The sequence below is a fragment of the Lepidochelys kempii genome, chromosome 27, assembly GCF_965140285.1.
Source record: "Lepidochelys kempii isolate rLepKem1 chromosome 27, rLepKem1.hap1, whole genome shotgun sequence".
NCBI classification, from domain to species: domain Eukaryota; kingdom Metazoa; phylum Chordata; order Testudines; family Cheloniidae; genus Lepidochelys; species Lepidochelys kempii.
This window is the reverse complement of record NC_136406.1, coordinates 18,340,181-18,366,949: the sequence shown is the minus strand read 5'-3', so window position 1 is coordinate 18,366,949 and position 26,769 is coordinate 18,340,181. Positions and strand designations below refer to the sequence as shown.

Here is a 26,769-nt window from a genome sequence, read left to right as displayed (position 1 = left end):
AATAATGTCTTCCTGACAGCCCAGCATGTTGCTGCTGAACATTCCCTTCCTCCCACTGGCCTCTGCCAGAGAGCCCAGTTCTGTGGGACGCCCAGCCTCTGCATGCTGACTCAGTGGAAAGCAGCTCACCAGTTTGGAGAGAGCTGGATACTGGCCCATCGTTCCATTAATGCTAGTGGAAGGGACTGGAGCATATTAAGCAGACAATCTACCCAACAGCCACTGGGATCCTGACCTGCAGTAATGCCTTGCTCTCCCAGGCAAGGAAATCCCATTGAACAGGGCAGTAACACTGCAACGTGGACTGAGACTCTGGAGCGAACTACACCTTCACTTGTGACCCCATGATGCCCTCCCAGCCCCACCATGAGGTGCGTCAATATCATTCACCGTACGTTACCAAGAAGGAAACAGACACCGACAAGGGAAGTGACTTCCCAGATGCTCCGAGAGGAGTCAGTGCCAGAGCGGGACGCAGGAGTTGCATGCTCCCTATTCTGGGGTCAGCCCCGTAGACCACAAATCCCCTCTGCTTCACCATATCCGAACATTGGGATGGGCACTGGGACAGGGAGCCTGTCCCCTCGGCACATACCCTGCCCCCCCGCAGTGAGAGAGCTGACACACAGCACACCTAGAAACAAGTCAGCCTCCATTCCCTAGGCCACGGCTGGCTGGGTGTCGTGTGTCACTAGGCCAGCCCCAGGGTGGTTTATGTGACAATATTGGGATGTTTGAGTCCTTTACATCTGCGTAAAGCCCCTGAGAAGGAGGTTGGCATGAACTTTGCTGATATTCTCAGGAGATTCGTTCTGTCAAATGAATCAGCCCTAATGCTACCCATACATTGCCTTCCCCTCTGCATTTCAATCACAGTAATATCGTAATCCACTACAACACTGGAAACCACTTGGTACAATGAATATTGATCTCTGTGTACCTTGATAGCTGATATACTCGTGGAAGGGCAGAAGGGGAAGTGCCCACCACCATGTTAAATGAGCCAGACAGAATGAAAGAGCAAAGTAGGGACTCAGCAAGGGCAGCAGCCCTGTTGGTCCAAACTCAGCAGCTGTCCCAACCCCATCCAGAAACGTGTCTGCACTGAAGACATAAGAACAACTATACTGGGTCAGACCAATCATCCATCTACCCTAGCATCCTGTTTTCCATCAGTGCCCAGTGCCTGATGCTTCAGAGAGAACTAACAGAATGGAGCAATTGTTGCATGATCCAGCCTGTCATCCAGTCCCAGCTTCTGGCAGTCCGAAGTTTAGGGACACCCAGAGCATGGGGTTGCATCCCTGACCATCTTGGCTAGTAGCCATTGATGGACCTATCCTCCATCAACTTATCTAATTCTTTTTTTAACCTGGTTATACTTTTGGCCTTCACAACATCCCTTGGCAATGAGTTCCACAGTTTGACAGTGTATTGTGTGAAGAAGTACTTTATGTTTGTTATAAACCTGCTGGTTCGCGTGTTATGTGAAGGCATAAATAACACTTCCTTAGTCACTCTCTTCACACCATTCATGATTTTATAGACCTCTATGACATCCTCCCTTAGCTATCTCTTTTCTAAGATGAACAATCCTTGTTTTTTTAATCTCTCCTCACATGGACGCTGTTCCTTACCCCTAACCATTTTCATGCCCCTTCTTTGTACCTTTTCCAATTCTAATCTATCTTTTTTGAGATGGGGTGACCAGAACTGCATGCAGCATTCAAGATGTGGGCGTACCATGGATTTATATAGTAGCATTATAATATTTGCTGTCTTATCTATCTCTTTCCTAATGGTTCCTAACATTCCATTAGCTTTTTTGACTGTTTCTGCACACTGAGCAGATGTTTTCAGAGAAATATCCATGATGAATCCAAGGTCTCTTTCTTGAGCTGTAACTGCTAACTTAGACCCCCATCATTTTGTATGTATAGCTGGGATTATGTTTTCCAAGTGTGCATTACTTTGCATTTACCAACATTGAATTTTATCTGCCATTTTGTAGCCCAGTCACTCAGTTTTGTGAGATCCCTTTGTAACTCTTCACGGTCAGCTTTGGACTTAACTATCTTGAATAATTTTATATCTGCAAACTTTGCCACCTCACTGTTTACCCCTTTTCCAGGTCATTTATAAATATGTTGAACAGCACTGCTTCCAATTCAGATCCTTGGGGGTCCCTGCTATTTACCCCTTTCCATCCTGAAAACTGACCATTTATTCCTATCTTTTAACCTGTTACTGATCCATGAGAGGACCTTCCCTCTTATCCCATGACTTCTTACTTTGCTTAAGAGCCTTTCATGCAGGACCCTTGAGAAAGATTTGCCACTACCCTATTTATTGAGCACATAACTGCTGCATCTGTCCCTGAAATTCCCTTCTCCATTATTGCTCACTGATCTGTTATTTCATGCTGCATGTTTCCACTTTTCTGAATTCGCTTTATGCTGCCTGCTGTGATTGCACTTTTGCTCTGGTTCTGTGTGATTACATCTGCCTACTTGGAGCTGTCAGCAGTGAGGACTCTCCCATCAGTCTAGGTCACAAACCAGCTTCCAGCAACATCACAGCCCACTGGCTGACTTTCAGTGCTAGAGCCCAGCTGCACCCATTGAACTGCTTCTACCTGCTTGAAAACTCCAACTACCCTGAAGTGACTGATCTAGAACCCATGGAAGGAAGAGCTCTTAGAAGGATGAATGGTTTAGAGAGGGAGACAGGTGTCAGTCATGGAGCTGAGCAAAATGTTGCAGCACCAGGAGCAGAGACTGCAGGAAACTTGCCCGCTTTTATTACAGATGCTCACACAGGAGCAGAGCAGGTGGTTGGCGTTCACTTTATAGCACTGCATTTAAATCAGGTTTCAGAGTAGCAGCCATGTTAGTCTGTATTCACAAAAAGAAAAGGAGTACTTGTGGCACCTTAGAGACTAACAAATTTATTTGAGCATAAGCTTTCGTGAGCTACAGGGTTTCACTTGACCATTCGAGCTGCATTTTGCAGTTTGTCTGAACCCAAATCTTATGGGCTACACAGGGTCCAACAGATTGGAACCAAAGGATCTCATCACACAAACCGCCAAGGCAAAACCTCTGTCAGTCCCCACAGCATGGGGCAAATTCCTTAATCTTTCCTCCCCTTGTGCGTGAACACTGAACTCAGTGCTCCCTCTGCTGGACTCAGGGAGAGTCACTGACTAACTAGTGCTGCCTAGGCCCTTGTCGACCAGGAAAGCGGCTGCTTCGCGCCAGCTGTCCCTGACATCATTCCTCACCCTGGCTCTGCTCCTGGCCAGAAAAAATAGATGGGACCTGGGCAGCTCCACCACAGCCTGACTGCTACAAACCGCAGACAAGTAATGCACACCTTTATGCAAACCTTCCCCCCACCTGCCCGCACACAATGGAAACAGGATCCCTGGCTCCTCGGCTTGTGTCTTTCCCACTATTTATCCTCTCACAGGCTCTACATTTCTGCTTGTTAATGGCAGAGGATTTGGGAGCTGGCAGCACCTGGCATCAGGTTTCCCCTTCTGGGATTTGCTTTAAACCTCTGCAGTTTGTGGAAACTCCGCTTATTGGACCTTCTCCAGGGAAATCGTTGGGAAAATAAATTTTTGGGGGGGGAGGAAAAGGCCAGAGCCCTAGAACTGACTGACAGTTTTCTGCCACATATTCGCAGGCACAAGTCAGCCCAAGGGAGCACAGAGCTGTACCCCACACTGGCATTTCTATCCCTCTGCCCCTCATAGGGTGACCAGACAGCAAGCGTGAGAAATTAGGACATGGGGTGGGGGGCAATAGGAGCCTATACAAGAAAAAGACCCAAAAATCAGGACTGTCCCTATGAAATCGGGACATCTGGTCGACCTAGCCCCTCGCAGCCATCCTCAGCTGGGGTAGGTGCTGCCTCCTTTGTCCTGCTGAATTCAGGGGTTTATCCTGAGCTAGAGCAGCCCCAAACCAGATTCCAGGCTTTAGAAATGCAGCAGGAGCCGCACAGGTTGAGGGGACAAAGGGATTGCCTGGGGCCAGGAGGCTGCAGGGTAAAAAAGGCAGCACCCCCCCCCCCCCATCTCTCTAGGTTCACGCTTCCCCCTTGCTGTATGCACACACCATCCCCACCGACCTACTAGACTGAAGAGACTGAATTTATTGCCTGCCACCAGTCACCTGACTGGGGTCAGAGTTGAAAGGGTCAGCACCCTTGTCATATGATAGGTTAGTGTCACCTGATTGCCCAATTACAAAGACCTACCACACATCCTGAGCACACAGCTCAAAGTTCAAATCAAGCAAAGGCCCAGGCAGGCCTCTGTGGGGGTCAGACTCTGGCCAGAGCCCTACACATAAAAGGAAGCTCAGAATTTTTTTTCCAACAAAAATGTTGTTTCTCTTTCATTCTCCTATAATTAAAAAAACTCAGATGGGAAGTTGCTCAGAACTCCTGTTTTGGGGGGGGATATCTGTACCAAACACCACAGTGGTGAATGCTACAGGACATTCTGCAGGTGGGAAACAAGGGTTGTAACGGAAAGTGTTTTCCATCCTGAGCTATGGCGCTAGCTAGTGGCTGTTCTAATATAACAGTGAGAAACCTGCTCAGCGCCCCATTCCCTCTGCTGCAGGAACAGATCATTCACAGCACAGCCAGACCTCAGCCTTTCTTGGCAGACTGCATTCTTGAAGGTTGTGCAGCCCATCTGAGCCACAGCCAGGATGCAGCATTGCTGAATGTCATGATAATTGGTGTTTTTCTGAAAGCTGCAGCTTCCGGAAGCAAGGGAGTGCCTAAGAATCTCAGCTCTCTCTTTTTTGTTTTTTAAGTAAGTTTCTAGCCTTCATGGTTGTGAAGAAAAGCTTGAAAACATGCAGCAAGTGCAGCCTAAAGGCTCAAAAGCCAGAAGGCAAAGGAAAAGAACCAAACAGGGACTTAAAAAAATTACAACTTCATGATTTTAAGACGTCACTTGATTTTTGAATGCTGGGTCTAGTGCTAAGTGGGATGTGCGGGCTGGGCTGCTTGCCTCATGTGTATTTGTGTTGACTCAAGTATCCACTCGATGGAGAGAGAGTGAAGGGTGAGCAGCCATAGCCCAAAGCTTGTCACAGACTTCTCCACCAGGAGATGGAATCAAATAGGTGCCTTGAATTTATTTTTCCGAACTTGAAGGAAATCAAACAGTGGCCTTATGCCAGGGGTTCTCAAACTGGGGGTCAGGACCCCTCAGGGGGTCGTGAGGTTATTACAAGGGGGGTTGAGAGCTGTGAGCCTCTACCCCAAACCCCGCTTTGCATCCAGCATTTATAAGGGTGCTAAATATATAAACAAGTGTTTTTAAATTACAAGGGGGGGTCGCACTCAGAGGCTTGCTATGTGAAAGGGGTCACCAGTACAAAAGTTTGAGAACCACTGCCTTATGCCATTGCTCTCCTTAGAGAGAAACCCTCTCACTTGGACTGGTTTGAGTCATGAGACTTTCTGATCACACCCAGCTAGTAATGGAGGTTGAATCAGTTTTCTGATATGGCTGTGACCAAACACTGTAACACTGTGGTTTGCATCTGTGTGTTTACACACTGCCATAGATCACACGCCATTCTAGGGCATAGCTGCCAGCACTGGAGGCTCTCATGTGGTTTCTGATAGCAAAGTTACTCTTTTAAATACTATTGCCCCCTGTGCTAAAATCATGCCAACCCCAGCCATCTTGGAGGGAACAAACATCCTCTCCAGCACAATTCTATCAGTCCCGTATGAGACACAATTTCTGAACAAACCTGCAGCAAGCCCAGTTCTGTCCCCAGGGTATGTGAGTGCCTAAGCTGTGTGAAGTGAGCGTGCATTAAGAGAAGAACATTAGTTAGAACACAGGACTGGGAGTCAGCACCTAGTCTCTCCCACTGACTCAGAGTGACCTTGAGCAAGTAGCTTCCCCTTGCCTGTGTCCTTGTAGAAGGGAAGTAACACTGAACACAGACAGGATCAGGAAGCATACCTACATTAAACAGGGAGGTGCTGTTTTGAGTGGCATTTTTTGGTGTAGAACTGCACTTTGACTGAACCAACTGCTCACCAGCCACAAGCACAGGGTGATTGTTCTGAATTTAAATAAACTAGTGTGCAGGTTTCTTCACCCCAAGTCTATGGTCAGACCAGCTACAGGATTTATGTATGCTGCAGAACATACACCTATAAACCCCTTTTGGGAGATTCAGATACTCAGTTACCATATTCCCAGCTGGCCTGAAAGAACAATACATTCATAAATGAGAAATTCCACCAAACTGCTAATGGGTCAGTATCGTGACCCTCTCTGTAATTGTCACAAAATCTCATGAAAACCGAATTAGGAGAAAACAAAACTCTCATTGTATGGCAGCACACTGCTGTCACAATGGCTCTGGTAACAAGCCCATTAAATAAAGGGAAGGCAGTTGCTATAACAGATGGAATACGTGTGGTGGTGCCTGTAAAAGTCTTATTTATCTTTCTTGGATTAAGGGCAAAAGGTTGATTTATTTGGAGAGAGGGAGAGAGAGAGAGAGAGGGAGAGTGTGCGTGTGAGAGAAGTTTGATATTTTTTGTCCAGGATACTTTATGTGACAAGCAGGCTGTATGCAGGCGATACATACAAGTGGACTGCAGATCTTCGGCATGTGCAGCTGGAGTTTGGACAAGTGCACTGGATATTTTGTGTCTCCATAAAGATTCACAGCTGTACTCAACAGAATCGGAGGGGAGCAGGCAGGGGCTTCTTGTACTTGTGGGTAGGACAGCATCACACCAACCTCTGGGAAACAAGTGGGAGTGACCTTACCTGAGGCTAGTTACTGCACCTTGCATCAGCATGCTCCAAAAGTAACACTCCCAGCTTCTAGAAGTGGAAAGTCTACAGAGAGACTTTGACGTGAGCTGGGCCAGAGAGGCTGCAAGTTCCTCTTTGTCAGAGCCCAAAGCTCCTGAAAAGAGCAGAGTGTTTCAGAGTGCAGCTTCTTGGATTTCAACCGGGAGGCCTTTTGAATAAAGCAGCTGCTACCAGGACACATGATGCTATACCCAGGTAGCAGAAGACAGGGCAGGACCTGAGCACTGATGTCTGATGGCAGCCTGCCCACTGCCTATGGTAGCAGCACTGGTTATACACTTTTAATCGCTGGGTTCCTAGATCTGCATCCCTGGTTCTCCCTGTGTTTAACTGTAACTTGCCTTCTGCCACCAGCTATAAAGTTAATAAGGATGCTTTGGCAGCCATTTCCCTGCTTAATTACAGCTTATGGCATTGTGCAAGCACTTCATCCAACTGCAACAGGAAGCAGAAAGCCACCCCAGCCTGAAGGCATACTGTTCTCTCCCCCCAACACCCACGTGCGAGCCTGCTGCTGCCGCTGCCAGGGAGGAGAAGCTAGAGCCAGCACACCCCATTACATCATGTTCATGAAAAGATCTCTGCTATCATACCCGGCACCATAACCAGGGCTGCAGAAGTGTAAGGAGATGGGTCATTTCTATGACTCTGATCCCCAGTGGTGGAGAGGGATGGATGAGGAGGCTGTGTGTATGGCTGCACGTACACTGCTCTGGGTAAAGAGTTCTCTCAGGCCTGTCGACGTGGGAAAGTTTTTATCAGTTATACTGGTTTAACCCCCCTCTGTTGACACACTTATGCTAGTGGAAAAGTGGCTTTTTTGGTTTAAACACCTTCCTAAATGGATATAAGCGAATGCCACTCTGATAGCAGAATCCAAGTGCCTACAGACTGGGGCTTATGTTTGTATAACTATATTGGTTTAAATTCACATTTTACCTTATATTGGTATAACCTTCCAACATAGACAAGTCCTCAGACCCTCTGTCATCTTCATTTTCCCAGAGTTTAGTTACATGCACACTACTGAAATATTCTTTAGACTAACTGCAGATGGACCTCCTAGCGGAATCACTGAGTGAAATTCTAGGGCCTGTGTTATACTTGAGGATAAACTAGATGCTCATAGTGATCCTTTCTAGCCTCAGAATCTAAAAATATCAATGAACAGTTGCTTAATGTTAGACTAGAAACCTTTGCAATGACTGTGCTTCCTTCTGGCTCCAATTCCATGGGTACAGTGACTGAGGTAACCGCTTTCTAGTATCTGCCAGTCGATACATCCGAGAACTTGATGCTCTGAGTTGTTCCAAGCAGGACAGGTCTATAAAGCCTATTGCAAAGAGTTATATGTAAACCAACACGCCTGTTTCATAGTTCAGTTCTAGAAGGCATGTGTGCGCTGTCTTGATTCCCCTACCAAAGAAGGGCCAAGCTGCCAAGCCAGCCAAGGAAACAAAATACTGTTCCAAACAGGGAGAAAAATAAAAAAGAATTTGGAATGAAGAGACCTTGCCTCAAAGCCCCACTGCTGTCTGACCTGAGCCCTCAGTTAATATATCCCATATCTTCCACCGGCTTTTTAAAAATGTGGTTCAAACACAAAGTTTCACTGGTAACAGGTACAGCAGCACAAAGAGGTTTTACCAGGTTGGAAGCCATTCTGTTACCACCAAAAGGACAAACCCCTAGTGCTTATTTGATGCTGAAACAGTTTCCTGTTTCAGAAGTTTATTTTTATAATAAATTTTCTTTGTGAAGGCTTCTAAGGAATTTAGGCCATTTGTACAACATATTAAAAACAATATCTATGCCATCCCTCTCACTGCCCTCTTTACAGACAGATGCAGATTTCAGGTGTAGCCAATTTTCAGTGAGCAAGCACCGTGGTGTCTTGTAGCTCACAGAGTCAGGTATAAATCAAACCAGTCAGCTCTTCTGTGCACTTTTCACCAGTTACTTCGTAAATACACCAACTTGAGAAAAGATACAAAGTTTGGGTCTCTCTAGTTCTGGAGCCAGATAGCTATTTCCAGCTTTGAAAAGGCAGGTCTGAGCACCGGCATTAGAATAACAAAAAGAAAATAAAGCAAGTTTATGTACAGCTTCAGTCATTCTGGAATTACATTTTCATAACAACTGTTCTAGCAGGTTTTTGCTGAAAATGCACCTTTAGACCTAAGAAAATATTCTATAAAAAAAAAGCCAGTTGTGATGTCACCTAATGTTGTCAGAAGAAACAAAGCACATGACACACTGTGTAGAAAATCTCTCTCTGGGACATCTGTAACCATTTAAGTTCACAGACTGAGCTGCGCTGCAGAGTGGATGTGGTTAATTAACATGTGATATTCTAGTTTTCAGTGCACAGGAGATGCTGATGAAAGATAAGACCACCAGTCTGACCTGCGCCATTGTCCAAGTATAACACACACTCGGGTTGGGTTTCAGGGGATCTCTTCCACCTTATTCCAAACCACATACTCTAAATCTCTCTCCACAGCTGGCTGCAGGAGTTTTTGATTTCAAGTAAGAGACAAATAGTTACAGCAGGTAAGAAAATGGAAAAGTTAAAGTTGACCACAAGTGGTGAAGCCTGCCAAAGAAAATCAGTCATTGTCCAAGAGCAGTGACAGGAGTGTCGGCTGAAATCAATCCCTCTTCAGAGTGGCTAGAAACTCAGGCCATTCTAGCATCTGAAGATCCAGTCAGATGGGAGACGATCAAGTTGACAAACAATTGGTTTTTAGATCATTGCCTCATTTGTTGATTAGTGCCCAGATTTCTAAGCCTTTAGATTTTCAAACGGTTGGAAGTAGGAGGAAGTGATACAACACACCTGAGTGAGCCTGGACATGAGAAGTGACCTGCTAACTGTAGCAGTTCCAAGGGCAGAGGACATGAATCAGTGATATTGTCCAGTTCTTTTGGCCCATAATGAAGATATTTACAAAGTGAATAGGAAATAAATTAAAGCCTGAATCAGTCTGGATTTCAGCTGCAACTGGATTTGGGTTCAACTGCATGTGTCCTGAAAAGGGGATTTTAAAACAGTGCAGAATCTCAGCCGCCAGGAACACTTCGCCAACAGCAACCCATGCCAGAGCCAGGCTCATCGCCTCCTGAATGCACGAGAGATCCTCCAGGCATTGGGCTCCTCATAGCGATTGTACAGGGGCTCAAGCCGCTGCTGCTTCTTCTGTTTGCTCAGTTTGGTTGGATCAGAGACTTTGAAGAAGGCTGGTGCAAATTCCACCAGCCAGCGTGGGTCAATGGTGGTCACTTCGCGCATATACTCCTTGGTGGTCAGCACCAGCTCGTGATAGACCACCCTGTAGAGAGAGAAGATAGCAATATTAATGCTTGCAGAAGGGGAAATTAATGGTTCTTAACAATGAGAAGGTCCTTGGGGCTGAAGACCTCATCTCATGTCAGGGGTGCTCGAGACCTGTCCCCCTTGGTCCAGTTCTCTAACTCTCCTTCCCCCTTCATCACCACCTCCAGGCTCACCAGATCCAAAAAGAGCCACCCCCAGCAGAAAGCCTCTCTCATGCATCTCCCGCATTCTGCAGCATGGAGCTGCTTGGTTTAATGTCAGGATCCCCCTCTTGCTGACTTATGCGGCTGCATTGAACTCCATACCTGGAGGAGAGGCACAACAGGACAGCTGGAGGCAGGACTCCAGACAGCCTTGCTTTGCAGTGATTGTAGCACCTCATATGTCCTGTACACGTCTGCTCAGGAGCTGAGAACAGACCACAGTCTGTCTCTTTGGTCTCTATTCTCGTTCCATGCCCATCACGGAAGTATTGGAGCATTCACAGATTTTGGTCTGTATTTTATGTATAACCCATGCTGAGGACTTTCTAGCTGTAGAATTGAGAATTAAACTTAGAATGAAGAGTCCCTGTTTTCCTACCATTCTGGCTGCCTGTTGAAGAGGGCACTGGATGGGTGAATATAGACCACTTGCTGGTCAATGAGAGTCCGGTACCCCTCCTGGGGGTCCTTCTTTGCTGCATTTCGGAAGAAACCGCTGCAGATGGCCTTCTGGACTCGCACTGTTGCCTTCCCGCATGACACCACATCCAGCTTGTGTCTGCCAGAAGAGAGTCATAAAGAAAGAATTTAGTGGGCCCCCGTGTTTGGTGTGCAAAGCACAGACACCATAACACCCAAACAGCAAGCGCCAATCAGCTACTGCTAAAGGACAAGAATGCTTTTAAAAAAAAAAAGGCAGAACCAGTTCCTGCCCTCTGCTGGATTTGCTCACCTGTCCATAATGCCCAGCATTTGTTTACGGATGTCCTGTGCCCTGCGCAAGGACCGGGCCTGGATAAAATTCTCATAGCACCAGGGATTCGAGAACTTATTATTCTTCCAGGAATTGTAGACAGCCAGCAGGGTGAGATGGTCCCCTTCTGTCTGGTGGAACTTGGCTTTCTTCTGGTCAGCAAGTGCTTGTTTATCCTGACACACAAAACACGTTTCCATCACATGTGTGTTTTAGAGAAAGTATCATGTACCCCTGGCAACGGGGCACTGGTTCTTCTTTATGCCCAAATACTGCATGTTCTTATGTGCTACTAAATGGACAGCCCCATGTTTAACCAGTGCAAGGCTGAGATGCATACACAGCATACTGGCTTTTTTGTAAAGGATTAAATACAAAGCACTGCAGATCAGACTCAGCCCTGCAGGTCAATGGGAGGTCCCTTGCCCACACCAGGGCTGAACTGGACCCCTATGATTAAGGCATTACCATTATGACACAATGTTAAACTTGAAAAAGACAAGCACAGCTCCTACCTGAAAACACAGACATGCTGCAGACCCCTCCTCTCCTCTCTCACAAGAGGGGAGGGCTAGAGCAGAGAACCTGCAACACTGGGTCTTTCCTGAAGCACCCTTCTCTTTCCTCACCCTAACTATTCTTGAAATGATACTACAGGACATATGGCTCACTTACGCTGTCGGCTGCACTGTGTTGCATGCATAGAACTAGTCAAATTTTTGTTGCTTAGAAATCGGACATTCAATGACAGAGTGTATTTCTACACTATGGAGACTATATGACAATCCTGTCAGCATAGCTATGCCAGCACAGCCCCCCTACACAAACAAACAGAGTTTTTCTGTACGTTTTGGAAAACCGCCTCCCTGAATGATATTAGCTACGTTCACAGAAGCACTCTCTCTCTCTCTCCACATAGCTGCGTCTTCACTGGAGGTTTTGTTAGCATAACTATGTCAGTCGGGGGTATGGTTTTTCCACACCCCTGACTGATGTAGCTATGCCGATATAACTTTTCAGTGTAGACCAGGCCTAATCAATAGGCTCTGCAGAGAGGTCCATGTTTCTCAACTCCATGGATGTAGCCTTGGGATATCAAACACACACTGAGGTCATTGAATCAGACAGCAATAGGACATTATAATGAAGAAATAACAGATCCAAAAGGAGTCTGATAAGGAGCAGCCATGTCACCACCACAGCCTGCAGACCAGAGGTGCAAGAAGAGGGTCAGCGCAGGAGGGGCTTATGATGTGTAACTTCATTCTGAAACCATTTCTGTTTCTCTGGGAGGGGAACAGGGTTCCTCCAGCCACCCTACAAGAATGGCTCCGAATTCCAAAGCAGGAGATGGCAGGTTCTAATGTTGTTTCATTTACTGTTGAGAAGACAAGAAAAAAGCAAAGCCTCCAACTTTCACTTCCCCGAGGGCAAAGTGGCATCAAACATCCACAGCTAGGGGGCATGTAACAAAGAGGTAAATTAGCTTTGCAATATGTGATCCAATGAACCCTTTAATTATGGTCTTGTCTGGGGGAGTACACACGTACCATTACACCAGATGCATTCAATAACCACCACCAGATTCCTGCTTCTCACCATGCAACCAGGGCTGGGCACTACAGCACATAGGCCTGAATTCCTTACCTTTGGTCTGTAGAACACATTCTGTACAGACAGCATAGAGACTATAGTTAACATTTCTTCACTGCATCCCAAATGTACAGACATGATCAACATCTTACATAACATGGGCTCCAAAGGGAACTCTGCCATCTGCAGGAATAAAGGACAACAACATATATTTTCAGTGGTGCTGAAGCAAGGCTTTAAGAGGTCTCACAAGATCAGAAAATAGGCCAGACTCATTTCAGTTAGAGGTAACTAAACCTTAATGGGAGAGAAGACGATGCCATTGAGTGTTTCCCTAACACGGCACTGCCCACTACCTAGGGGAGGTTTATTCGGCACAGAGCAGATGACCGTTGCCATCTACATGATCAGAGCAGCCCAACACTTACAGGGGATTTTTAGACACGTGTAAAATGGAACTCACTTACAAGAGAAAATGGCACTATTCCACTGGGAAGCAGAAAAGGCAATATTATTTACTACTTGTCTGCAAAGGCCAACTGCTAGTGGGGAAGTGTGGCTTTGGGTTGACTAAGAATGCACAAGACCACAGAGAGAAATCACTGACAGTGGCAATGACCCCTATGGATAGCTACACCCAGGCCAGCCGGAGAACACAATGCAACCAATGTTCAGAGGCATGATATTTAACCTACTCTGCGCCCAAGTCGAGTGAGCAGCCCCTCATCGTCCAGGGCTCCCAAGGTGTAGAGCTGTTCCATGGCAGTGATTAGTGTTTCCATCGGGGGAGCATCCATAAAATCAAAGGACAGCAAGTCGTTGATCCCCATAGCCTGAAATAGAGTGAAAATCTAAGGGTAAGAGACACCAGGAAAGAAACTGGAAACCAGGCTCCATAAGTAGAGACATCTCCGAGAGCATCAAAAAATGAGTCAAAAGCCAAAACCAAGAGTTTATCAGTGCTGCTTAGACCTTGTGCCCAGGGTTCGTGCCTTATCTCCAGTGTAATCACAAATCCCAGTGGGCACATTATTCCATCCCTTGGGACAAAAACCAAAACAGGGAAAAGTTCTAGTAAAGGTGCAATAGTGAACAATCCTGCACTAACACCAGGGAGATGTGTGGTGACTTAATAGTTCCGTGCCATCTGTAACATCTATGACTCTCACATCTTGGACAGTTACTTAGCCGACTGCAGTTCTCAGAGGGTACGGTCTTCTATAGATCTTTATATACATATATTTGAAAAAGACACAACTACCACGACCCCAGAAAGAGAAGTCCTCGCCTATGAGGTGATGGCCTGAGAAATGTATGTGTATTTTATAAAGGGTTTTGTTTGTTTTTTTATAACAGGGCATGGAAACGTATGATTCGACTAAGACTCCTGGGGCTTTCCATTTCTAGAACTTGCAATGAAATATGGCTTTCAGGTTGTGTGTAAAGAATGGCTTTTCTGGGACTGATATCTGTAAAGCTAAGTCTGAGTCTAAGTTATAACCCCCTGGGAGAAAGAAGTGGAGAGCGAGCTATAGCTCTGCCAATGGTACAGTGTTCCTTCCTATCCATTTGCATTTAGTAAAAGGGTGGAAATTACAATCACATTGGCTGTATTTCAGCAAAATAATGAGACACTGATTCCTACCTTAAGGGAGAGCACTGTGCTGGCCAAGTTTGTTCTCTGGATTTCAGGCACGTTGGTGGTTAGCATTTCATCTCGGTAAGCGCGCTCCGTGTAGAGTCTGTAACACTTTCCTGGCCCTGTTCTTCCAGCTCTTCCTGCTCGCTGCTTTGCCTGTGCCTGTAGGATTTCAGAGGGAACACAACATCTCAGAGGCAAGTAAGCATTATCCAGGACAATGGTTCAGTCAAGAGACTAAGTGAGAGAGGAATGAAGGGTTAGTTGTCTGCAGTTCTGTTAACATTATTAGGGGGCTCCTAACGCAATGCAAGGAGACATGATGCGCTAAACATAGTCTGAGTGTGATGCAAGACATTGTGTGTGGGAAAGTGGTATTTATTTCCCCACCTTGTTTCCATAAAATTTCCTCTAAGCCACAGATTTACTTCCCATACATTATCAAACATATGCTGTGTACCTGGGAAATTGGTGTAACCACCAACTGATCAATTCCAGTCTTGGAGTTATACACTTTCTGCTTCACAAACCCAGGATCTACCACATAATAGATTCCATCAATAGTCAGGGAGGTCTCAGCAATGTTGGTAGCAATGACAACCTGTAAGCAAGAGTACAGTCTGATTCAGATACTATCTCTGCTTGCCAACCAGACAGAAACAGAACTAAGCTAAACGAGTGTTGCTCTGTTTATACAAACCATTCAATATGGTATAATCAGACTGTTGCTGACACAACTGCTATGATTTAAAATTATTGATTATTCTCCTGCCAATATGTGTGAGCAGAGTTCTCCTTTCACCCATAAAAATGGCCAGATTTTAAACATTTGCACCCTGTTTTAAGCTTTAGGGCAGTACGTGATGTGAACACAGTGGAACTCATTGATAAAAACAAGGAAAAGGTTACCAATTTCTGCTCAAATAATTTTATGTGATCCATAAAAAGTATTTTTTTGCCTGGCTCTGCAACATAGCCCTTATGAGACAAGAAACTACCACAGAACGTGCTTCAAGACAATTACTGCCATCCTCTGGGAGCTGCTTCTAGACACACCTTTCAGAAACTCCGATTTCCGCAGAGGACAACAATGACCTTGAAAGGTAGCATCTAGAGAATCTTTCTGCTGAATCAATGTTATTTATAAAGCAATTCTGCGCAAAAGGGTTTGGGTTAAAATAAAACAGAAGAATACTTAAATGCCAAAAAATGGAGAATTGGCCAAGAAAAGTTCTGTGAGTTAAGCCACATAAGAGCTGCTGTTTCAAAGCTACAGAGCATAGTCTATAATTACTCTCCTCCCCAACCCATAGCAAATAAGATTCTGAATGGAATGAACAGTGTAACAAGTCCCACTATTAAGTGTTTCATCAGAGGGGGAAGCCGCCCTTTGCCTGGCATTACCTTCCTGCTGCCTGGTGGGGCTGGGTCAAAGATCCTGGTTTGCATCTCGCTAGGTAAAGCTGAATACACGGGAAGGATAATTAACTCTGGCACGTCGGGTCCTAGAGATTTCATTCTCTCATAAAGGATCTCGCAAGCTGTATCAATCTCCTCCTGACCAGTCAGGAACACTAGGATGTCACCTACAAAAGGGAATGTGTCAACAGAATTAATCCTGCTCCACACAACTTCTGTCTAACCACTCCCTTTGCTTCCTTCTTCCCCTCTTCTCTTCCATGTAGAAAGATCTCCCGTTCAGATGTGCTCCTTATCAAGCCATATGACCCCATGACACAGGACCCTGCCACCGCCAAATTTTATCAAACTTACCTGGTGGCTCCGTCAAATGGATCTGCATCACTGTGATCAGACTCGCATCCAGATAATCAGTCTCTGGTTCTTTCGTGTACAGAATTTCCACAGGGTATGTTCTGCCAGGAATTGTGAAGATTGGAGCTTCATAGAAATACTGGGAGAATTTCACAGCATCTAATGTTGCCGAAGTTACAATCAGCTTCATATCCTGACGTTTCTGCACAGTCTGTAGCAGGAGAGAACATTCCCATACCACGTTAATAGTGACAAGGGCAATAAATAAGGGCTTCAACAAGCCCCTTCGCTCAGTTACATTTTATTCCAGGTAACAAGAGGCTTCAATCACCTCAGGGACTTTGGTGGATTCGCAGAATCATCTAAATGCAAAGGAGGATACACTGTCCTTCTCAGAGAGGCAAAAGGCCAGAATCTCATGCAATTTAAAGCTAAGGCCATATTTAAAATACACTTCTCTTTTTTCCTAGTTAAGGGAACTCCCAGCACAGAGACCTTTTGTGAGAGGCAGACTGGGTTAAGTGAGACTGTTTCCTTATTCTGAGAGAGTTGCCTATTCATCCCCAGAAATGTTCTGAATTAAATGACCTTCATCTGTTGCCAAAACTCCATTTAATTTACAGTCAGAGCTAAGACCAGGTGAACTACTCCTGTAAAGGCACAGTCACCTTCAACCATAGCTCAGTTCTCACAACTGACCGTTTTAAGACATGAGGGTCTCAAAAGGCAGACATGCCTGTCTTCCTGCATTCTCTCCTGATATAACCTGCGGAGAGACCAGGGGCCAAACATAACATTACCTTTTTCAGAAGCCCAAAGAGCACATCAGTGTGAATGGTCCTCTCATGAGCCTCATCCAGCATGATGATGGCATACTGGGTCAGGTCCGGGTCAATCAGGCACTCCCGCAGTAACATACCATCCGTCATGTACTTGATGACGGTCTCGGGGCTAGTGCAGTCTTCAAATCGAATCGTGTAGCCAACCTACCAAACAAGAGATGGAAGCAGAACAATGGGTTTGAATGAGTAATTATGTCTCCACCCCTTACACTAAACTAACTGAATTGATGAAACAAAATTGTTGGCAATGATAATCCCAGGTTGAGTTATTCTGCCCCTCAATTCAAACTTGCCATAGACCATAGGTCAGTTATCCCATTACTGATTTTTCCCCACTTTTCATCGTGTTTATGCAGCTGCCTCCTCCAACACAGAACTTTACCTCCTGTCCCAAACAGCAACCAAACTCCTCAGACACTCTCTTGGCAACAGACATTGCAGCCACTCTGCGAGGCTGGGTGCACCCAATCTTTCCTCTTGACGTGTAACCTGCCTCAGCCAGGTATTGGGTGATCTGTGTCGTTTTCCCAGAGCCTGTCTCACCAATAACAATCAGGATCTGATTGTCATGAACTGCCTGAAAGAGGACATGTTAGAAAGTGCTTGTTAGGATTCTTTTTTTTAAATACAGTCAATCTAAGACTAGATGTAGCCCCCAAGTGCCCTCACTCATGCTGGCTCGGACAAAGTGTTCTGGCCTAGGTCTTGCTAACCAGCAAGCCAGTAAACTCTTTGACCACTCAGAGGACTCACCCTGCCATAAAGACTTGTGTCATTTGGGATCTTAGCTCCAATATTGGCCCTACTGCAGTTTTATAAAGATTTACAGAGAAAAATTATGATTTTAAAATACAATTTCATTCTTAAAACTCTCAAGTGGCTACTAATTTGTCAATAAACAGACCCAGTAACATTCATATTAATCCTTCCCACTCCAAGGAGAAGGCGGTTCCTGCATGGGACTTACCTGAATCAGCTGCTCCTTTAATCTGAAGATTGGGAGACTCTCCCTCTGCTCAATGATGGAAAGTTGGGTTTTTTTACCATAGGAGGCTTTGTTGCCACCGAATGCATGTTTCTTCCACTCTGGGATATCATTGGGCATCATTCCAATACCCCGCATGTTGGCAGCTATTTGTCTCCCATCCACTAAGAAAAAAAAAAGAGAGAATTTAGTTATCGCTCTTCAGCTCACATGGCACAAATGCAGTAATGAGCTAGATACAGTAAAAAGGCATTTTATAGATAACACTACAATCTGCCTGTTTAGAATTCGAATGAGCTGTTCTGGCATATTGATTGTGATTTTGGGCCTACTACGATTTTTGCCATAGTTCCATCTGTGCATCACTTGGTAATATGCTCAGTCCACTCTCCCATCACACTTTGACTAGAAGACTAAACATATAAGCTAAGCTCAAGATGAAAAAAGTCTTAAGTGAAGCGGCCACATACATAGACACCAAGATACTCTCCTGGAATGGTTCAGCTCCCACAGTGAATGGCACAGTAGATACTTAAACAAAGACAAGTCAGAACACACCGTCAGGAAGAGGATCCACCCAGTGTGTATTAAGTCCCATGGGGATAGAGTCCATCTCTGCTTCCCTTTGAGCTTGTTTGAGTTCTCGCCTTTCTTTGGCTAAAGCACTTTGCATCATTGCGGCCTGGGACAAGGAGCCATCAGGATTCTGAAGAACAAAAAACAACATACAATTACAAGCACTATCCAGTCCTGGAGCCTTTACTACCCCTCTCCTCTGTACACCTTTATTACAGCCCAGCCCATCTGTCCTCAAGCTTGAAGGCAATCTCTTTCCCACAACTACTTCAAAGGCTTTTAAAACTTTATTATTTCACAAATGCAGAAATATTTTTGATGGCTAGATTTCCAGGATGCAGGTGGCTGTGACTGTAAAATAGCAGACTCCCTTCATAGTCCAATCAAGGATGAGCTTACTGGTACTGAGGTGAGAAGGATAGTTTCCTGGCTATCCACACCTCATCAAAAACAAGAGGATGAGTGGGGCAGAACACCGCTTGGTTCTACCTCATTTTCTGTTAAATGTAGGCCGCATGTTAACCTTGCATTTCTATTCCATGATCTCATCTCACTATTACCAATGAAATTAAAACCCAACTATGTATAATAAAAAAAAGATCTCCAGCCCAGCGCTCCTGATTTTCTGGGCTATGGATACCAAGATTCCACTCATTATTGCTAATTCCAGAGCATTTACATAAAACCACCATGCAAGTTTTCAATCATTAGTCTGAAATCTCTTACCTTCACTATTTTAATGGGACTCATATCCATGCTTTGCTTGGTATGCCCTCGCAGGAATGGTGGCTCTTCTTCAACCAGCTCAATCTCAAGGTCCTCATCTAAAACACACAAATAATTCAGGTTTAACAAGGAGACAGATGCAGCTTTTTTTCAAACAAACTTCCACCGCAGGAAAAGGAAGCTACATTGCTGAAGTGTTTTCTGTGCATCCTGTTTACTGTATAATTACATATTCTACAAAGGTAAAAATGTCACAGGCAAGGAGAGAGCTCCCGGCCAAAGGCAACCAGCACTTCATTAACCAAAGGGAACCAGCACACCTGCCAGCTCCAGGTGTTTAGAGCTACTGCTAACTCAAACTCCTTACACTTGCTTGCATCAGAAGCTCCTTTTTGCATAGATCGCATACACAGAAAGGAATCTATTATACCCACAGTGAAACTACCAGACAATATTACCTTCTTCATCATCAACTTTAGGGAGGATCCCAGTCTCCTCATCAAAGTCAGGAAACTCTTCTTTCGAGAGCACGTTAGCAGCAATCATCTGGGAAAGGAATGGAGAGGGGAGGATTAGTTCCCACATGTGAACATCATTCAAGGGTAGACTGGCCCATTTAAGATTCTACAGCTCTCTGGGATGAAAGAAGGGTTCACTTTGCAAAGAGATAGGAAGTGTAAGTTCTCCCAGGACACTGTGGCACTGGGATTGTCTGAGGGGACTAGTGCCTATTAGTGTGGTACAACACAGTATAAATAGGAAAAAATAGGATGAAATTAAGAAAAGGACATTTACAATTAATATCAGATAATACATCCCAACAAGGTGATATACTGGGTTGTAGACTCCTCCCAAAAGAATTCAATTGTGACTTTAAAACTTCTCTGGACACAACATTGGTAGATGTGCTGCCTGGAACAACCCAGCATCAGCAGAGATGCATTAGTATGCCTAAACGGGCTTTTTAATCTCTGACACCTTGTCTTTCCTGGATTTTAGTGGTGAAAGATGCTGGAATGACAAGTGACGCTTCTAACAAAGATGTGTCAGTTATTAAAAGCACTGGTCAGATTTATGAATCAGGGATATAGGAGTGAGAGGCTCCACATTCCATTATGGATCCCTGCGGGGGGTTCTGAATACTGGCAAAGAGAGACACTAGTCTTACACTTAACTGGATCACACTATTAGCCAAAGACTACTCAAAGCCTTATGAGGTCAGAGCTTGGGAAACCCATATTTCAGACAGCTTATATCAGTGAGGAGGATGTACCCAAGAAACCATGGACTATTAAGAAAAATGGGAAGCTGGATGGTAATCTTTGAAGCTCCCCTACAACCACACTGAATGACATCGCCCCAGACACCCCAGTATGAGTTGGTAGTGCTTTACACCTGTTTGATTTCCCATTTCTCTGGGTCTGAAATCCGGGTGAGACGCTTCCGTTCAAGGCTATCATCCTCCACTTCAGGGGCATTCACCAGGGAGAGGTGACTGGGTCTGTCTGGATTCCTCATAGAGGTCTCTTCATTGGTCTCTCCAACTAGGTTTCTGCGTCGGTTTGGGTTCAAGTCTTCCCCAGTCTCTTGATCAACATCCTATATCAAATATGATTGACAAATTTATTAATCACTGTCCCACCTTTTCCCGAGATACCTGACCTGGACCTCCTTCCTCTACCAAGCATATAAAGGCAAGGATCTCTCCGTTTCCCAGAGGGGCCAAGCCCAAACACAGCCCATGTATGTGAAGACATTTCACTATTGTTTGTTTTTTAAATTAACATCTCAGAAGTGATTAAGTAGTCTGTGATCAGAAACACATTGTAGCCTGTAATTTAAAATAAAATGCCTTTCTCATGCAGTGAATGGAGGATGGGCATAAACGACAGCTTGGGGTCTGTCTGGGCACCTGACTAAAGACTTCAAAGTTACCACTTTATTTGGTTCAATGAGTGGTACAAACAGAGTTGAATGTTTAGAATCTTTATATGCAAGGCATCTGAAAAGAACATGTGGAGAAAACAGGAGTAGGAACCAATGGGTGGCATAAATACAGAACTATAACTTACAGGCTTTAAGTATTAAAATATGATACTTTGAAGGGATTCAAGTTAGTGTACAGCAATATTTGAAATACTAGAACTGTAAACACTCTCTTTCTCCACCATAATTTGATCTATAAAATTCTTCCATACCTTCATGCTCAGGCTGGTTTTGGACCCAGTAAATGATAGCACTTTGACCTTTACTCTTTGACCTTTGCTCACAACATCAGCAACATTAGCAACACGTCCCTCTCTGCGAAGTTCAGAAATATGAACCAAGCCTTCCCAGCGTTTCCTGTGGGTCACACGTGGAGAGAAGAGCATGAGATACTGTATATTACTCTGGGAACCAACTCTTCACATATCATTTAAGCACTTAAATGTCTTAAAACGTTTAGTGCTGAGAGGTTTTACTGTGTTTATAAACTGTCTCTGGAAAGAGGAACATTCTTTACTGTCAGCTTTACTTTTTTGAAAGAGAAAATTCACTGTGGTTGTGAAATGCAGTGTGTATCACTGGCATACCTGCCTTCGCCTAATAAGGCATCATACCTTTTTTCCTTTTTTTTTTTTAAGTCATATTAATAACTGAAATTGAAGCCAATGTTTATAATACACAAAGGAAGGATGATGGTACAAGAAGTGATAATGGCTCATTGTGAAGGTGAGATGGGTACCTTAATCCTTCCAGCTGCACAAAGCACCCAAACTGCATTATACTTGTGACTTTGCCGTTGTAAATTTCTCCAATCGAAGGCTCTTCAGGTGGGGGCCGATCCACATGCTTGTCCCTCCATCTGTCATTGCTCTTCTCTGCATATTTCTCTCGATCCTTACGGTCCCTGCTGGGACTCAGACTCCTGCTCCTTGAGCGGTATCTGGATTTCCCCTTGTTCTTATCCAGAGTCCTAGAACGTGACCTGGAATGGGATCGGTGTCTCCGTTTCCTGTCCCTGTCTCTGCTGTGACTGCGACTCCTCCTCTTCTTTTTTGCCCTAGCAAACATTAACAATCTGTGTTCAACTTTCATACAAGAGAAGGTCATGCAGACAGAAAATTTACTGGCTAGCCATGGCCCAGAGATGCGCTGGAAACTTACCGGCGGTCATTATTCCTTTGTTTTTCCTGCCCACCTGCACTAGGCATTAAAGCTTCAAGTTCCTTAAGAGCATCAACAGCCACTTTCACATCATCTTCATCCAGCATAGTCTATAGACACAGAGAATACCTCTTTAAAATGGCTGATTAAAATCCTATCACCAGCACAGAGCATTAATCTGTGCAATGGGACAATCACCAGAAAGAAGGAAAGTAGGAGAAAAGATCAGAGAAAATGTGATGTAAAGAAGCAAAGATATGGGGATCATTAACCAGGAGTCTCAACGCCAAAGCCTTCTCTGCCACATGGCTCTACCAGGTCTGCCTCTATGTATGAATTTGGAGACTGACTTTTTAAAATTGTTACTGAAACTTTAATATGCATGTTACTAGTAGGCATCTTGGGTAGCCTAGATTTTAATCCTAAAGTTTTGACACAAATTAACTTCTCCATAAGTAGATGCTTATTACAGTTCCCAATCTGATTAAAGGTATATGCTAATAATTCATTTCATCCACCTCACCTTCAAACCTCTGCACAGTTCCCACCTCTTCCTCTGCACTCTTCTGGATCTTCTGTCCAATCTACCATCTTCAGCTTTCCTGCTCTTTGTACCTTCTATCATGCAACCCCTTATAGTAGGTGTATAAGGGCCTTTCAATCTCAGGTGCCAAACACGTTCCTTCAAAACCACTCCTTAAACAAAGTGTCCTACAGTGGTCTCAGTGTCACCAGGCAGTCTTGCACCTGAAACATTATCTGCTTATTATGTTGTCTGAGTTAGACTGTGAATTTGTCAGGGTAGGGTCCTTGTTTTGTTGGGTGTTCTGCAAAGCAATGTTTGCCCTAAGAGAGCTATATTAGCAATAGTCCCCTGCAACTAACCTCCAGCAATCCCAAACCAACTACTTACTTCCCACTCCATTCTGCATTTTCATTTCTCATACCCCATCACATTTTATGCATTAGAAGCACAATATAGATGGTTATGTTAATGTAGCAACTGCAAACCAAGAGTGAGAAAACAAGCATATTTCCATTCACTGATTGTTAATGTGTGAAATTGCATCCTTACCCTGATGGTGGGATTGTCTGGCCTGCAAAGGGCTGGGAACAGGTCCTTCAGCTTTTCCTTTTCTGTTTTGGGTTTGACAACTACCTCTGTTTTTAGAATAAAAAAGGGTAAAAAAAAAAGTTAGAAGTGCACCTTTATCACATGGCTAGAATAATTTTCTACTGTCATTTCTGAAACGGAGTATTCATTTCATCTCTGAATGTAAATTTTACTGCAGCTTTTAAAAGGTGAATTAAAAGTAACTACATTTCCCCTCACAAAGGAAATTCTGATTAAATGAGATAGCAAAATATGCAATATTCTGAATTCTGCACTGACTCAGGCTCTCTTCGAGTAGCCCCAAAGCTTTGCACCAGCACTTCATGTAACACAGAGAACTCCACTGGAATGATAGTAGATAAGATATAAGAATAGCGATTTCATCTGTCATACCCACAATGTCCAGCAGATGCTGAAAGGGTTAGGTCTGTTTTCTATTGAGCTGCTGGAGCAGTGAGACTGTATTTACCTTTGCCTGTAGATGGCTTCGCTGGAGGCCGCATTGTCTGTATGAGACGTAACAAATTACTAATGAGGGAGTCCTGAAAAATTTGATAAAGCACAGAAGATTTTTTTAAGTGATTGCAATATTTTTGCACATTAGCACAAGGAGGATTTGTTAGCAGGGAACAAAAGCTCAATCCCAACTTCTAAAGATGTAGACGTATAGGGCCATAGCCACAAGAAATCACACGTACACCATAAAAGTTCAGTTGTAAAGAACTAAGACAAAAAGTGACTTGATTTTACAACGTTATGAAAATTCCATTTAAGTGACTCTCCACACCAGTCACTGGTTCTAACTAGGACAATCATTTTGACCTGTTTCTAAGGTACTTATCAGCCTGGTGTGTGAGCACCATAAAAAGTTTGTTTTCATGACACGTTGTTTTTCTTGCACTACATATGCATAGTAATAAGACACCAAAGAGCCCAAATGAGTCTTCAAAATTGCATAGTGCTTCACAGACTGCATCAAGCAAAGTTAAATAACGCTTAATTAGACAGAAGTGTGTGGAAGCCAGCATGTATGAACTATTAAATGAAAATAATTGCACATTAATAAACACAAATACTTAATCCTTGCAACTCTCTTTTAAATAAAAGATTCTCTCTGTGTTTACTTAATCCTTGCAACTCTCTTTTAAATAAAAGATTCTCTCTGTGTTCATATCTCACTTACTGTGAACTCAGCGCCATTCTTTGTAAGGGCAGTCTTGAATGTGTCAAATGTGGTGTTTTTCTCAGCAAGATTTATCACAAACTCAGCTGCAAAGAAAAAGTGATTGAGAGTGAAACAAACAAAAATAATTTGAAGTCAGGTCACATGCATTTCACTCTGAGGAAAGGGGCTGGCTTGGCAACCTGAAGTCCCTCATCTAGCCAGAGAACATGGAATGCATGGTCTGCAGCAGTGCAAGTTTCTCTATCTACACTGCCTTAAGTCCATTTTCAGGAACCCAGACCTGGAGGGATTGTGTCTCAGGATGAGAGGAGAGCTCATTTTCTAACTCAGACTGTCAACTCTTTGGGGGCTGGGACTGTCTTTTTGTCTATGTTTGTTCAGCGCCTAGCACAACTACTGGAGCTCAAAGATACTACCACAATACACACAATCAATAACGGACGTGTCAGGGCAATGAGGCTGAAGCTGGTTCCTTGTTCCCAATTCCTTATTTGATTATATAATAAATATTTACATAATTACACATTTACTTTTTTACCACAGTCACTCCTGTTAGTCTGATGAAATTTCTAAAAATGTAAATCTTACACTGAGGTTCTTGAAAACAAACCCTGTTGCCTTCTCTGTCCCCATATCTGCACCATCATGGGACCCAACCCCACCAGCCACACCATCAGGGGCTCATTCACCTGTACATCTACTAATATGATATATGCCACCATGTGCCTCCAATGCCCCTCTGCCATGTACATTGGCCAAAATAGACAATCTCTACGTAAAAGGATAAATGGACACAAATTCAGACATCAGGAATGGTAACATACAAAAGCCAGTAGGAGAACACTTCAATCTCCCTGGACATTCAATAACAGATTTAAAAGTAGCCATCCTTCAACAAAAAACCTTCAAAAACAGACTTCAAAGATAGGTTTCAGAGTAACAGCCGTGTTAGTCTGTATTCGCAAAAAGAAAAGGAGTACTTGTGGCACCTTAGAGACTAACCAATTTATTTGAGCATGAGCTTTCGTGAGCAAAGAGAAACAGCAGAGTTACAATTCATTTGCAAACTTAACACCATCAATTTGGGCTTAAGTAGGGACTGGGAGTGGCTGGCTCACTACAAAAGCAATTTTCCCTCTCTTGGTATTGACACCTCCTCATCAAGTATTGGGAGTGGACCACATCCTCCCTGACTGAACTGGCCTGGTCAACACTAGTTTTCCCACTTGTAAGGGTTTCCACTGAATGCACCCGATGAAGTGAGCTGTAGCTCACGAAAGCTCATGCTCAAACAAATTGGTTCGTCTCTAAGGTGCCACAAGGACCCCTTTTCTTTTTACGGACACAGACTAACACGGCTGCTACTCTGAAACTTGTAAGGGAACTCCCTTCTCTTCATGTGCCCGTATATATTCATGCCTGTACCTGTAACTTTCACTCCGTGCAGCTGAAGACGCGGGTTTTTCACCCACAAAAGCTTATGCCCCAATAAATCTGTTAGTCTTTCGGGCGGCACCGGACTCTCCTCGTTGTGCCTGTGGATACAGGCTAACACGGCTACCCCCCCCCCCGCGACTTGAAAATAACGTTGGCCTCTGAACAAGGAGCTGGGGACCAGGATCCAACTTCAGCCGCGTGTCCCGGCAAACGCCCAGCCTCGCATCAGCGCAGCGGCTCCCGCCGCCCGCCCCTTCCTCCTCCGGGGGGGGTCCCCTGGCTCCTGCCCCCCGACCGGCTCCGTCCTCCTCTCCCGGGGGTCACCTCAACCCCCCCCAGGGGACGCCCCCCGCCCCGCCGCGCCGCTCGCTCCCCGCCGGGCCCCTCACCCAGGTCCTTGTCGTTGATGCCCAGGTGATTGTCCAGCTCGGTGCAGACCTTGGACACCAGCGACAGGTACTCGAGCTTCGCGAGCTCGTCGGCGCCCGCCGGGTCCCCCATGGCCCCCGGCCCCCGGCCCCCGACTCACAAAGCGCAATCCACTTCCGGGTGCGGGCCGCGCCGGGGCTACGTCACGTAC

General features: G+C 44.8%; 1 protein-coding gene across 1 annotated transcript; it reads right to left on the bottom strand.

Moving 5' to 3' along the window:
* Nucleotides 1-8,572: 8,572 nt before the first annotated feature.
* Nucleotides 8,573-26,761, bottom strand: DHX8 (DEAH-box helicase 8). Its single transcript, XM_073326403.2, has 23 exons — nt 26,579-26,761; nt 24,750-24,835; nt 24,036-24,108; nt 23,528-23,613; nt 22,453-22,562; nt 22,031-22,348; nt 21,504-21,648; nt 20,701-20,904; nt 19,764-19,851; nt 19,306-19,403; nt 18,562-18,709; nt 17,986-18,167; nt 17,401-17,595; nt 16,977-17,162; nt 16,177-16,387; nt 15,808-15,989; nt 14,864-15,004; nt 14,410-14,565; nt 13,460-13,597; nt 12,819-12,947; nt 11,151-11,347; nt 10,797-10,976; nt 8,573-10,209 (listed from the first exon to the last, which is right to left on the bottom strand). Exons 1-23 carry the CDS (start codon nt 26,688-26,690, stop codon nt 9,990-9,992), a joined length of 3,585 nt encoding a protein of 1,194 aa, XP_073182504.1. The 5' UTR covers nt 26,691-26,761; the 3' UTR covers nt 8,573-9,989.
* Between the last annotated feature and the right edge of the window lie 8 nt (nt 26,762-26,769).